This window comes from Glandiceps talaboti, chromosome 10 (genome assembly GCF_964340395.1).
Source record: "Glandiceps talaboti chromosome 10, keGlaTala1.1, whole genome shotgun sequence".
In the NCBI taxonomy this organism is placed as follows: Eukaryota; Metazoa; Hemichordata; class Enteropneusta; family Spengelidae; genus Glandiceps; species Glandiceps talaboti.
Window position 1 is genome coordinate 1,285,237 of NC_135558.1, and position 15,023 is coordinate 1,300,259.

Here is a 15,023-nt window from a genome sequence, read left to right on the forward strand (position 1 = left end):
TCGAGTTTTGGGTGCCCTGGATCCTGAGCTGTGTGTGTTGTGTCTCTGTTATTGTTAGCCTGGAGTTGAATTGTGTCTAACATCATGTCTCATGAGTGAAACACAAGGCAACATCGTTTTTACTGAAATAAATGCAAACATTATGATTTATTTCATATCATTTATTTCATTAAGCATCTAAATTTTTCAAAGCCAATGTTATAATCACTAGCATCACATCTGGTCGTTATTTAACGGTGTGCTCATTGGTCAAGATATCTAGACATAGTGCAATAAATTGAACTGAATTGAATATATTCGTTGTTGTTGTTGTTGTTGTTGTTGTTGCTGTTGCTGCTGCTGCTGTTGTTGTTGTTGTTATTATTATTAATGTTGTTGCTGTTGTTGTTGTCGTAGTAGTACTTGTTGTTGTTGTTGCTGGTGGTGCTGGTGCTGGTGCTGTTGTTGTTGCTGGTGGTGGTGGTGCTGGTGCTGGTGGTGCTGGTGGTGCTGGTGGTGGTGGTGCTGGTGGTGCTGGTGGTTGTGCTGGTGGTGCTGGTGCTGGTGGTGCTGGTGGTTGTGCTGGTGGTGCTGGTGGTGCTGGTGGTGGTTGTGCTGGTGCTGGTGGTGCTGGTGCTGGTGGTTGTGCTGGTGCTGGTGCTGGTGCTGGTGCTGGTGGTGCTGGTGCTGGTGGTTGTGCTGGTGGTGCTGGTGCTGGTGCTGGTGGTTGTGCTGGTGGTGGTGGTGCTGGTGGTGGTGCTGGTGCTGCTGGTGGTGGTGGTGCTGGTGGTGGTGGTGGTTGTGCTGGTGCTGGTGGTTGTGCTGGTGGTGGTAGTGGTGATGGTGCTGGTGCTGGTGGTGCTGGTGGTGCTGGTGGTGCTGGTGGTTGTGCTGGTGCTGGTGCTGGTGCTGGTGGTGCTGGTGGTGGCGATGTTGATAACACCGAGTGAGGTCAAGTCAAAACTAAATATGTTCAGGCAAAAGAGAAAATGCTAGAATGACAAATGCTTGAATTTATTGCAGCCAAATCCAAAGAAGGACTTTATCTATCGTGGTATATTCACATTGTATATTTGCCTGATACGTTTAGTCTAGCTTCGCCAAAAAAACTCAAAGAATATGTACATTTCACAAATAACGATTTAGATCATTGAATAAATTAACAAAAACTTACACAATTCTTCTCATCAATTTCTATTTTGTTCAGGGTAATGTCTATCAATATAATCACTTCGATTTCATTTTCAATACGTTTGGTTTACTTTTAGTATTTTGGGCAGTGAGATGGTTCTCATTGTGTTATTAAACTGATATGTAGTATAAGAAGAACGGGTCTTTCCATAGGAAGTACATTTACTAACCCGTGTTTTACAGAATACATGAAATATCTTAAAGTTATACAACGTCAACACTCCAAAAGCATATAATGCCCTCAAAACAGCAAAAGGAAAATCAATATTCCATAAAATTGTCACAAAAAGATATACAGCGGTGAGATTATTGACAAAGTTACAAGACTGTCCTAAAACTATTAAGTATGGGAAAACATAAAATATAACATTACGTCCAAGAATTTCACATTTCAACGACTAACAGCCATTGTCATCTGGGAATGGGGCCATGAACAAATGAACAAATGAAGATGGCTGTAAGTCGTCGAAATATTGGCAGACTGTGATATTGTATTGTATTGTATTGTATTGTATTGTATTGTATTGTATTGTATTGTATTGTATTGTATTGTATTTTATTGTATTTATTGAATTGTATTGTGTTGTATTGTAATGTAATGTATTGTGTTGTGTTGTGTTGTGTTGTGTTGTGTTGTGTTGTGTTGTGTTGCATTGTATTTATTGAATTGTATTGTGTTGTATTATAATGTATTGTGTTGTATTATAATGTATTGTGTTGTGTTGTGTTGTGTTGTGTTGTGTTGTGTTGCATTGTTACATGATGAAATTAACTTTTGCTTAGAATTCTACACAGTGAATGAAATTATTGGAACACCCAAGACTTTACAATAGAAGTAATTTACGTTGAAAGAAATAGTCGTTATTTTGCTGTCTGATCCGACATAAAAATTACTGATATTGCTACATGTTATCTTACATCTTGACACAAAATGAACAACTGTAACAATTCAATTCATTGACATGTCTGAACCACATATACTTCGTTACAATGTATATAGTTTTGGCGACAATCTGCTAAAATAACGGCAGCTCATACAAAGAAAATGTAGCAAGGTTGGTATAATTATTATCACATGCACACAAATTATGAAAAGAATCGGTATTTATTCTATCTAGACTTTTGAGAGACAGACGTTTTTGTCAAGTAAACTGGCTTCAGTTGTATAATCTCACATATTTAGGTTGACACTGACATTTTTTTTGCTTTACCATATAAATTTGCAAAGCACTATAAACAATACCCAGAAATATGAGTATGACTATTTACATCTATATAAGAAATAACTAATTGTGGTTCCTATTTGAGATCCACATATCAAGACAAAATTACTGGAAAAAAAACACAAGAGTTTAATCAACTCCCTTTTGGACATTACCATAAATGCCAAACTATACTAAGCTTCAAAGCTTGATCTGATATCAAAACAGACGGCGTAACTGACCGGTAATTAAAACAAACCTCGAACACACAATGTCATATACTAATTGAAATAGTCTAAATGTAGAACACATCAATCAACTATTACGAGTGGTCGTTTATATTTTCACAACGGCTACCGGTAGGTTACTAATCTCAATATAACATGCAGGTGAATGAAAGTGTCACACGTTTCTTTAGCTGTGCTTACAACTTTTTTTACATTACTTTAAAAAAAAGTATTTTCTTTGTAAGGACAAAGTACATGTATACATCGTCATCAATGACGTATCTTGACATACACTTCATGAATCAAACAACGTTTTTGTTTTGTTGTGGTAACATAGCTCGATGTCATGATTCGCACAAGGTGAACATCATAAACAGCGCCATCATTGACCAGGATTTTATTTTTGAATAAATCTAATCAAGTGCATGTAAGTGAATATGCCGCATACATTAGCATACCACTTTACTCCACAGTATTTTTCTGATACACAAACTTTCAAAATCATATAATGTTAAGGTAACGAAAATAATCTCAGCCTCTTTAAGTAGTTTTAGACTGGTTTGTATTGCCATTACAACATGGTCCACACAATATACAACATTACAGTGATTGGCTTAGGTCATGTCACATGGAATGGACTAATGACCCACAGTGACCTAAATTTGTGTAGAGCGGAAACTACTCGTTTTTTACTTTCCCTAGGGCACTATTACAGTAGCACTAAAATCCTACTGGGGATTTGCTTTCACTTTGGAAAGAATATGTGTCTGGGAATGTGATGTGTTATAAAAAACTTATTGCCTGGCCTTTTTCTGGCACTAGTAAGTTACGTCATATTACCCATCATGCTGTTATGTATAAACTAATTCCCTTGGTTTCCATCAAAGGGAAATGGTTGATGCAAAACAGTCCTCGGGGTAATAGATGTCTATAAGTGCCCTCATAGCTAGGCAATAAGTGTATAATATGGTCAATACAATAAACACCTCTAAGTCAATAATGTCGTTTAAAAACAGAGTACTATATATATTTTAAAAGCTCTTTTTCTGAGAACATGCTATAAATGGCAACTTGGATTTATCATATTTTGTTACCATGACGATCTACTTTTGAAGTATGCAGGTGAACAATACCCATTTCCAAGGTAAATTAGTTAGAGTTTTGACCACAAGCTGATACCAACGACAACGTTATTCCATCTGAGGAAAGAAAAAATATTATAAACATTTTCATCCACTGGTGAGTCATACAGATGATGATGATGATGATGATGATGATGATGATGATGATGATGATGATGATGATGATGATGATGATGATGATGATGATGATGATGAAGGTGGTGGTGGTGGTGGTGGTGGTGGTGGTGGTGGTGGTGGTCATATCGATTATCAGCTAAAGTGTAGATATTGAAGATAACATGAGGTATTCTGTCAAAGAAAAAAAAGAATTTTAAACATAATTATTTGTATATGCCCACATTACAAATAATGAGTTGTTTGATACCAATATCACTATCAAACTATCAATATGAATATTGTGTCTATATCATTGAAAGTGGGAGTAAGATAACAATAATTCGTTATGTTTTGCTTGAATAAACTGAAGCCATCTCAAGATAGTATAATACTTGACTAAACAAAGTTTATAGAAATATGAATGATATTCAGAGACACATACCAGTTGTCCTTATGTCATCACCCATTAGAATAATTGTTTTGCAAATCCATCCCCTCCAGATTGAGGCCCTTGTGATCTATCAGTTGATTGGTTTGTTTGATGTGGTCCACGAGATCTAAGTCTTGTTTGTTCACTTTGCATGTGTCCACCATATTCTTCACATGTACCATAACCTTTGTAAGAATGAAAAAGAAATATATAGCTCAGGGCTGAATAGGGAACTTGCCATCCAGACTGAGCATGCTCAGACGCAAAGGACTATGGGATTATCTGTGGTTATCGTAATACCTAATCTGGAGCTACTGATAAAATTAATCTCCCACAATTGTCAGGGTAACTATGAATTGATTATTTGTGGTTACAGTGTATCAACACTGTTTACAGTACTAATTCATAAGTATTTATTATCACATTTCCCATAATGCAACATTCAACATGGTGGGTTTGCCAGTTCCCTATTTCCTTCGAGTAAAGAAAGATAAAGTTAGTAATATCTTCAGACAATTTTAATTACTGAGGAGTACGAAGTTGTCATGAAAGGTAAATGATCGAAAAAACGAACGAACAAACAAACAAACAAACAAGCATGCATATGGATTCATACCAAAATGGTTATAATATCTGATATTATGGTTCTAGAATTCAGAATACGATACACAGAATTTCATCAAACACCTGAAATATAATCGTAAGAAATAACAATGCCACATGCGATTGGACACACCTTCAATGAGTACTTCATCAGCCTAGCATCCAAAGATATAGTAAGGGGTTTGATAAGACTAAGAAGGGCTTTTGCTGGTAGCTATATACCCGGAAGGTGAAATTTGCATATATACAGTTAAAAATAGTGGCCAAACGTTGGCATATTATGATTTAGCATTAAATGCATGTTTACATGTTCAAAGTAATTGATGATAATTGTAAAAGTATAAGCTTAAGTAACTTCATGTTCTCTACTTACCGGTACCCATGCTGTGTTGTTGGCAGTGTGGGTTAAATGGCAGATCCTGGTGCTCATGGTGCATTCTGGGATAAGGGTTTTGATAGCCGTATTGCACATTTGAAGGAAGTCTGTCTGGGGATAGGTGAGGCTGGCAGTAATTCCCCGGATGTGGATACATATTCTCTTGTTGACTCACAGGATGGCCTATCACTTGTGTAGTACTATGCAGTGGGTTGACCTCAGAAGTCATGTTAACATGTCGCCTGTAAAGATAGTGATCACATCCAACGATTATTCTTTCTTCTTGCCTCGGTGTAGATTTTCCAAGTGTAGTTTCTGCAGGATAGTTTTGCAAAGTTTGTTGCGGAACAACCGACCTTAATGTGTTTAGTCCAGATGAAGAATCCTGCTTGCCTTTTGGTTCTAACTTAAAAGAACTCATATTGTCATGTGTATTGATATCGTACGAGTCTGGCCATGCGAGATCAAACTGGTTGTATGGCTGATTTCCTAATAAGTGATGGTCCTGTGGGTGAGACTTCTTTGGGTTCATTGTTTCTTGACATGTTGGAGAGACTGCTTTGGCTGGTATATTAGGATAGGATTGATTTCCACTGGAATCGAGGTTTGATTTGGTGCTGATTTGGTTTGATTTGGTGCTGGTCTCATTAAAATGTTGGACTGATTGGAAACTGTCAGGTTTCTGTGCTGTAGCTAACCTATTCGATGAATGAACCGATTGGTCACCCACTTGTAATCCTTTTACCAGACTCTCGACATCAGGCATCTGGCCTTCATCAGCATGAGGATATAAAGCTGGGGTGTTTTGTTCATCTACTTTCTTTGATGTGTTGCTTGTTATACTCACTTCACACCTGTCATCACTTTCAACAGGTTCTCTATTTGGCGTGATGGACTGCACACTCTCAGACGACAACAACTCTTGACTGCAGGTTGAGTTAACATTCTGTTCAATAAGTTCACTGCATTGTGTGACAAAGTCATTGCACCTTGACAATGGTCTTACAAATCTTTGAAGAATGCTACAGCCAATATCTAAAGCTTCCTTGTAAAGGTTTCTCCTTCTCTCATGCATGTTCTCCCTAGTTGCAGACAGCAGCAAATTTCTCATGGTTTGCACCCTTTCGCTTTGTTTATCTAATTCATATTCTATCTCTTCTACTGAAGATTCTGCAATAATTTTGAACCGTGCTAACATCTTGCATACCAGTGGGTTTCTCTTTAACACTGGGTCCATAAATTGTTGCTCACATATAAGACTTCTGGTGACATCTGCACTACCCTGTGCTGGTACATGAACGCTTGTTTTCTGTCTGTCCATCACACCTTGCCTGACAAGTTTATTCAGGATGTCTTGTTTAACGAAGGAAGAACATTCTCCTAGTATCTCTGCTAAGTTGTCTGCTGTGATCCTTTCATCTTCCAAGTAGCTAATCAAGCCAAAAGCCTCTGTCAAAACGCCACTCAAACCAGCAAGTGCGCTGCGATGTACAGATCCAAGACGTTCAGAGTTGGAATAACTCTCATCAGAGCATATACTTAAGGCTGAACGTTTCAATACATCTACCATTTCGTTAGGTTCATACTCGCCATCCTTCAGTGCCTTTCCAACCATGATGACAGATATGGGAAGGGGAAATAAATGATGAATTATTTTATCCATAACATCATTTCCCATTTCTACCTCGTCTGTTGCAGCAATCTGGAGAAGTTCCTTTGCATCTTCTTTTTTCAGGGGTTGCAATGTGTGTGAATAAGCTAATTGATTCAGTACCTTGTATTTCTTCCTTGAAGTGATGATGAAAAATAAATTATTATTTTCTACTAATTTCGTGATGCTGTCAAGAAATATGGTCTGTAGTTCTGGATTATCAGCATAGCGATCACAGCCATTGAGGATGAACAGGTGGAATTCGTCTGACTTACCAAGGAACGTGTTCAAGTCTTGGCGTTGTGTTGAATGCACCTTCCACAGTTCTCTCTCTATCTCCTCTGTCACCTCAACCGGGTTTTCCAGCTTTTTATCGAAGTTAATTGAGTATGCATGAAGGTTATTACCATCCTCATCTGCTTCGTAGATTTTAACAAGCTGATGACCAACTTGGATTGCAAATGTATCCTTCCCAGTCTGTGGTGCACCATGTAGGAAGACGACCTGTATTTCATCTTTTACAAACTTATCTATTATAGAGGCAATTTCTTTTCTCCTGCCGACATATTTATACATTCCCTTGTCAACTTTGATGTGATCAAACCTAGAGTCGTTCTTCCTTCTTATTAGCTTTGGCATTGCCTGGCAGTAGTCCTTGTACAATTGACTAAACTCGTCTTGTAACAGCGTGAGACCAGTTGTTTATAGTCAAACACCTTGAAAGACTGCTCCCTCTGGAAAAAATCAAAAGTTCATAATTTAAACACACAATCGTGATTACCTTTAACAAATCCCTTTTATAACTTTGAGCTCACTTTAATGGTGTCTCTCGGTACAAAAGTTCTACTTACTCTCCAAATGCCTATTTGACCTTCAGGGTTGAGGCCCAGGTCAAATGTGAAGATCACAAAAAAATCACTTTAATACATGAGATAATATTGGTGTAGACATGTGAAAGGATTCTATGCGTATTCACATTCGTCAGTTGTGTTATGGTAATAAATCTTATTGACTGTTACTCATACTCGTCAAGGTTGCGAAATAAAATGAAATTCATGTGTACTGTACAGTGACTAAAGTTTGGTTAAATCTCATTTATGGCTAAGTGTCAGAAATGGGAGTGTCACGAGCAGACCGGTGGATGCCTCAACTGCTAAGGGATATACCTTTATCCCCCCTCTGGACTCTACCCCTAGTAATTACACATTTGGTTTTCGGAGTACATATTTTTGAACATTTCCACTCAATTTCAATTTGCAAATAAACACATTTTCTTTACATTTTTTAAGAGTGATACAGCGATTACGATTTTAAAGAGGATATATGGTTGCGAAATTTTGGTTATTCGAAGATGACGTCATACAAATGAATTGTTTGCTGTTTCTTACACAGTTTGAATGATCACTGCAACAGATCTGAGATCTTAGACAACTTCAAAAACTGCATGTACGTAATCGGTATTGACGTAGCAGTATAAGAACTTTACTTCCGTTTATGTAAATTAGCCTGTGAAAAGAAGGTCATTGATTCGTTTATCCAACACTGACATCATATATATTAATAAACAATACGTCATGCATATAAATAAGTATGACGATCAAAAGTGAAATTGTGAACAGAATCAGACTAATAAATTAGAACAGGTGCAAAGTTGACTTAAATGAACTAGTAGAACTTAGTATATAACAACGCTTGCTTTACACCCATTCTCGACAGTCAAATTTCGTTCGTTATATTATACATGACACATGTACAGTGTTGAAGCTTACATTGTCTGTGGGTTGAGTTAGAAAACTAAAATTCGACAAAGTATATCAAGCCTTCTTCCTGGTCGTTAAATCTGTTTGAACTCTATAACTCGTAGAAATCTAAATCTTTACCTCATCGACATCGTTATGAAAAATACAGATGTTCAATAGCGCCACTTCTTTTCATAAGCCTTGAAGTCAAACAGGTGTTTTTTATATACATTTTTCATATGTCGATAATCTTTTTGCGTGAAATATCATCACTGTACTATGTAATGGTGTTGTTACTAGTTCCTGGTTAAAAATTGTTTTAATTATCACTGATAAGGTTATGTTGGACTTTGACACGTATTGTAAATATAGATATTGTGAAGGAGACAGGTTTGCGCTCTATTGGTACCATGGTCACATATATCTGGGCTGTAATAACTCACGTTCACCTTTCACAATGTATCAACAATCTTCTAACAACAGCCACCACTCTCCCCAATGACAACAACAGTCACCACTCTCCCCAATGACAACAACAGTCACCACTCTCCCCAATGACAACAACAGTCACCACTACCCCAATGACAACAACAGTCACCACTACCCCCAATGACAACAGTCACCACTCTCCCCAATGACAACAACAGTCACCACTCTCCCTAATGACAAGTCACCACTCTCCCCAATGACAACAGTCACCACTCTCCCCAATGACAACAACAGTCACCACTCTCCCAATGACAACAGTCACCACTCTCCCCAATGACAACAACAGTCACCACTCTCCCCAATGACAACAGCCACCACTCTCCCCAATGACAACAACAGTCACCACTCTCCCTAATGACAACAACAGTCACCACTGCCCCCAATGACAACAACAGTCACCACTACCCCCAATGACAACACCAGTCACCATTCTCCCAAATGACAACTATAGTCACCACTACCCCAAATGATAACAACAGTCACCACTCTCCCCAATGACAACAAGTCACCACTCTCCCCAATGACAAGTCACCACTACCCCCAATGACATACAACAACAGTCACCACTCCCCCCAATGACAACAAGTCACCACTCTCCCCAATGACAACAGCAGCCACCACTACCCCCAATGACAACAACAGCCACCACTACCCCAATGACAACAGCCACCAGTCTCCCCAATGACAACAACAGTCACCACTCTCCCCAATGACAACAACAGTCACCACTACCCCAATGACAACAACAGTCACCACTACCCCCAATGACACTAACAATATGTTCTCTGGCTGAGTGCAGTTACAATCAGAAAGTGAATCACAGGGTGCCAATGTACGTCATATACTAACAGAGAGAGGCAGAGACGCAGACACAGAAATTTGAAGACAGACACTGAGAAAGGCCTAGGCAGGGTAAGACTTAGACTTAGAAAGACTGGGAACGATTGTGAGAAACAGAGATAGTGAGTTAGGTATAATGATGAAGTGCACAACATTTTTTCATTGTGTGAGTTCTACGACCATGATATGAGATAACACTTTTTCCAACATCACCAGCTGTAATTATCATTGCAAGCCATGCCAAGGTATGAACAGTCGGGCGGGCGGACCGACCGACCGACCGACCGACCGACAGACAGACAGACAGACAGACAGACAGACAGACAGACAGACAGACAGACAGACAGACAGACAGACAGACAGACAGACAGACAGACAGACAGACAGACAGACAGACAGACAGACAGACAGACAGACAGACAGACAGACAGACAGACCGACCGACCGACCGACCGACCGACCGACCGACCGACCGACCGGCAGGCAGGCAGGCAGGCAGGCAGGCAGGCAGGCAGGCAGGCAGGCAGACAGACAGACAGACAGACAGACAGACAGACAGACAGACAAGCAGGAAGGCAGACAGGTAGACATAATTGTATGTAAATAATGTGTAAATGAATGTACTCTAGCTAGAATTAAGCAAATAAAGAGATTATATCGAACAACTACAAATATCTAAATTGGACCCAATTTAGACAGAATTCCACAAGCCAAAGGTAATAATGTTGTGCCTACAGGAAAATATTCCCTGCTAAAAATTGTAATGTCTATATTTATCGCTTAACAAATCCAGACGTATGAAATAGGGAAGTAACATAAATAAGACATGTAAAGCTGTGTGTTGTTGATACAGTCAGTTGACACCGTGCCAATTTTTACACCATAGCACACATATACAAAATCGGTGCCATTGTTGATATTGGATTCCAATCTTATATTTCATTGTAAATTCCAGACAGGGTAAAGTTCACTGTATAATCAAATTGTCAAACAATTGTGTACTTCGCAAAAATGTCGAGTTAAATTACCAACGTATCATATCACATGTCTGCAGCCGTGTTTCTATCCTTCCTACAAAGATGAACAGATACTTTGTATGAGGTAGAGGTGTGGCGGGCTATCTGAAATGAGTTGTATGAAAGTGACAAATGGGTATTTATTTAGGATTTTTAATTATAAAAAGAACGTTACCATGGTTACCATGTTTTCCCACTCTGAAAAATTTGAAACAGCACCGACAAAATCTGTTTGTAATAAATTGCGAAAAAGAAATCAAAAAGGTTAAAAAGTGTGGGAAAAGGTTGTTATTGCACGTACAATAAATGTTTTACAAACTTTTTAATTTCTTACAATTTATTGAGTTACAAGTAAAAGCTTGGTATATGTTGTTTCACATGGGTTTTTTTCAAAGTAGAAAAATATACTAAAGTTATTTATAAATTACAAATCCAAAATAAATACGAAATTCTCATCTACACTGATTTGATAAAAATCCACCCTCAAATTCATATCATAATAATAATAATAATTTTATTTCGGTAAAGGGCCACGGCCCATCATACAAAAATTACATACACAGGTGAAACACACTGGATTGGTCAACATATAGTTAAAGTTATCCAACTACACATATGCCATAAAACGAAATTAATGATACAAAAATCTAGACTTCCTTCAAAAACCTCTCTCGTGTTTGGAAAGACTTAAATATTTATCATTGCCCAACGTTTACAGAATGTTGCCAGCTTAGTTATTTTACGTTGTAAGCATATTGGTAGAACTGCTACATCTGCCACATCGTCAGCATAAGCCATACATTAAAATGCCAACTGATGGGAAGTCTTCATTAACATAAATGTCACTAGCTGCGTTGTCATTCATACAACTCACCAACTCATTAATAAACAAGGCAAATAAAAGGGGACTTAACATACACCCCTGTCTTGTACCAATATTACAGTTGAAATATTCGGTTATACCATCACTACAACGAACACATGATTGAAGTTTCGAGTACATTGAACGTAACACTGTCAGAACCCTACCATGTAAACCATAACTTATCAGCCTGTACCACAAATACGTATGATTGACCCTGTCAAAAGCTTTAGAAAAATCAATAAATATGCAATACATACGATGCTCGACATTTGTATAAACTGCAGTTCTGACATTTTCAGACCTAGCTGGCGATGTTCTCTTTAGAAGGGCTACAGTTATAGTAAATAACCGATAGTTTATTTAGGCCATTCGGTTGGCTTTTGTGTTGTTGGGCAAACTTCATCGAATTGGCTAATTTTTTCAAAGAAATGTCTACTCATTCACAGCATTAAGAAACTATTCTTGGAAACGCTTTTCCCGGTAATACTCAATCTTGTGGTAGCGGAAATATATAGCTGAGGCGATGATATTCGATCACTATTTGCATGTATTTATTCAAACACAGAATTAACACATGCTGCTAACTAATTGAAGCAGAGAAACTGAGAGGGAGTATTGTAGTTAGTAATTTGATATTATTGCTTATTACAGTTTATCTAATGGGGAAAATGATATTCAAAATCGATGGTGAAATTGTAGCAAAATCGGTGGAGACAATTGTTAACTTGATGTTTAGAGATTGTAACTTTTTGGCGCAAAGAGAGTAGAAGGTAACATTGTTGTAGTAGGGAGAGTTACATGTAAAAGGAATGTAGTAAACGGAGTTATTATATTGGGAAGTCGGAATGAAATTGCTTTTGGTACGAGTGGGAGGGTGCTATCACATTTCTGGGAAAGGGAAGCTGCGAACAGCTTACATTTTGGAATTTATTTTAAAAATAACTTCTAACTTAACAGACACACTCGGGTTTTTTCGGTTTATTTTTTTTTTTGGGGGGGGGGTGATAAACAGATTCATCGCCAAAACAAATTGTCTGCTCTTCTATAAACCGAAAGCGAAAGTGAAGACTAGTTTTAAAAAGTGAAACGGATTCTGTGCAGCTGTATGCTTATTTCCACGTAACGTCTTTCTAACAGCCACATAATTATATACTAACAGTAATCATTGTCTGGAATTATGATTTGCCACATTTTACTTCCGAGAAACCTATCTTCGATGAAAGGTTGTGGTGGATCAATAAATAACGATGTACATGTTGTAGTGATGATGACTTCAGAACGAGAAAATACGAACGTTCTGAGATGATGAAATTTATGACAGGACAAGTGAAAGCTTTCTTCCATTTGTATGACGAATATTCACATAAGCTTACCCCAAGACTGCTAAAACGGAAACCTTTCTTTCGAAAGTTCATCGACCCCTAGTTAGTAGTTGTTCCCTAACTTCGGCCCTTCGCTTGGATGAAGTCCTCTAAACATTCCGAGGCATAGCCAAAATCAACCAACCCACCCCTGTGCAAGTCAACAACATGACTCATGGATTTTAAATCGTTTGTTACCGCTCACAAGAACATAAAAGCTAGCAATGTTAGTAATTATTACATGCGTACACTATGCTGGGGGTCTACAACGTTGTATATGCCAAGTCACTGTGAATAGTCGAAAACTAGACTGAAGCTAGATGTGCAAGAATATATGCAGCGACTAGACTCTCTCACAGTCCGCGGAGCTTCACATTACTAAAATTAAAGCTAAACAAGTTATTTTGTATGTACCGATATCATCTACATATTACCGTATTCGAATATCCTTGTAGTGCGACCCCATAGAGATAACCATTTGTTGACGTGTGACTGCAACGCTCCGTGTTTCCGTGAAGCTCGGGCTTAGAGAAAACAAGTGACAGATGCACAGCGTAAGGATATTCGAGGGCGGTTATGTAGATGCTAACGGTACATACGCAGTAACTTGCGCGTTTAGCTTTAATTTTTAGTAATGCGAAACTCCGAGTACTGTCTAATGAGGTGCCGCGTTAATTCATGGCATATGTCAATCTTAGGAGAATTAGAAACACAAAGGCCAACGTCGACATCTTGAACGATATAGTCTGCTAGGGACACCATGCATCATAACGGAACAAAGCAATGAGTTCTACTACAGTACTAACCCAGTCAAACGGACGCAAGCTGATAGTCCGCCATGATGTTTGACAAATAGACTCACGAATAACAAGAAAATACAGATATTGAGATATGATCGACACAATTAGAACACATAACGGTGCATGATATTCATGATTGACCTTAAAACAAAACGAGTCCAAAAGGTAACACCATAGTATACACATGACCGATGCGATCATCAAAATGCATTTTTTTCGCTAAGGGTATCTGATAACGCCATATAGGCGTAGGGTTACCCATGTATGCTGTGTTATATATATGTATGCTGTGTTGTGTTGTATATCACCATACAGTATGCTAGTTCTACACAGTGGACCACACAAATCACATGTAGATTAGCACCACTAAAGCTTATGAAAATGACACTCAATGTGTTTATATAGTATACACTAGTGCGCTTTCCGTCCATGTGTTAAGAAAATGAAATACAACAAAAAGTAAGGTAGTCCCCTACCTGTATTTTTGTCACATCTTGTCTTGTGTGGTCACGTGACCAGCATAGGTTTTATGTCTTGAACCGCGTAATGTCCAAATGTCCAGTCGAAGTACTGTATAGACACACGTTTTCGGTATTCAATGTGTGTTAATAAAATGTAAGTTGAACAAGCTGTGATGTGTAGTATATGTAATAGTAGTGGGAATTCCCCGTAAAATTCCCCGCTTTTAGAAAGCGTAAACAACTCATTGTATGGCATGACGTCATTCGCTTAATATGTAAATATGGTGGTGTAGTTGATCTGTCCATGGAAGTATAACCCATGGGTTATACTTCCATGTATAACTACTCCAAGATTGCACACTTCAAGCATGGAAGTATATTATACTTCCATGCTTCAAGTTAGTCTAGATACCAACGTAGTTCTAAAGTGGAGGTGGACGGTAAGTGGAAGTGTAAATCGTAACGATTCCGTATAAGAACTAGAGGCTAACTTCAAGTACGCTGAGATTAACAAGGAAGTACCTCAGGTATTGCCTCACACCACTATTTCTGTAG

The 15,023-nt window shown here is 38.3% G+C and overlaps 1 protein-coding gene across 2 annotated transcripts; it reads right to left on the reverse strand.

Annotated features, from left to right (window-relative positions):
• Window positions 1-381: 381 nt before the first annotated feature.
• Window positions 382-14,639, reverse strand: LOC144441130 (uncharacterized). Of its 2 annotated transcripts, none has more exons than XM_078130663.1 (4): window positions 14,484-14,639; window positions 5,244-7,631; window positions 4,280-4,452; window positions 382-3,798 (listed from the first exon to the last, which is right to left on the reverse strand). In XM_078130663.1, exons 2-3 carry the CDS (start codon window positions 7,534-7,536, stop codon window positions 4,304-4,306), a joined length of 2,442 nt encoding a protein of 813 aa, XP_077986789.1. In that variant the 5' UTR covers window positions 7,537-7,631; window positions 14,484-14,639; the 3' UTR covers window positions 382-3,798; window positions 4,280-4,303. The 2 variants fall into 2 exon arrangements, with proteins under 2 accessions (XP_077986789.1, XP_077986790.1); XM_078130664.1 differs by lacking the exon at window positions 14,484-14,639 and adding an exon at window positions 13,220-13,282.
• Window positions 14,640-15,023: the final 384 nt, after the last annotated feature.

What these genes read in the sequence shown, in the direction of transcription:
- LOC144441130 (XM_078130663.1), bottom strand. Translation starts at nt 7,536, where the DNA reads ATGCCAAAGCTAATAAGAAGGAAGAACGACTCTAGGTTTGATCACATC. An exon ending in ACAACACAGCATGGGTACCG is followed by an intron (nt 4,453 to 5,243) that starts GTAAGTAGAGAA and finishes ATTCTTACAAAG; the next exon opens with GTTATGGTACATGTGAAGAA.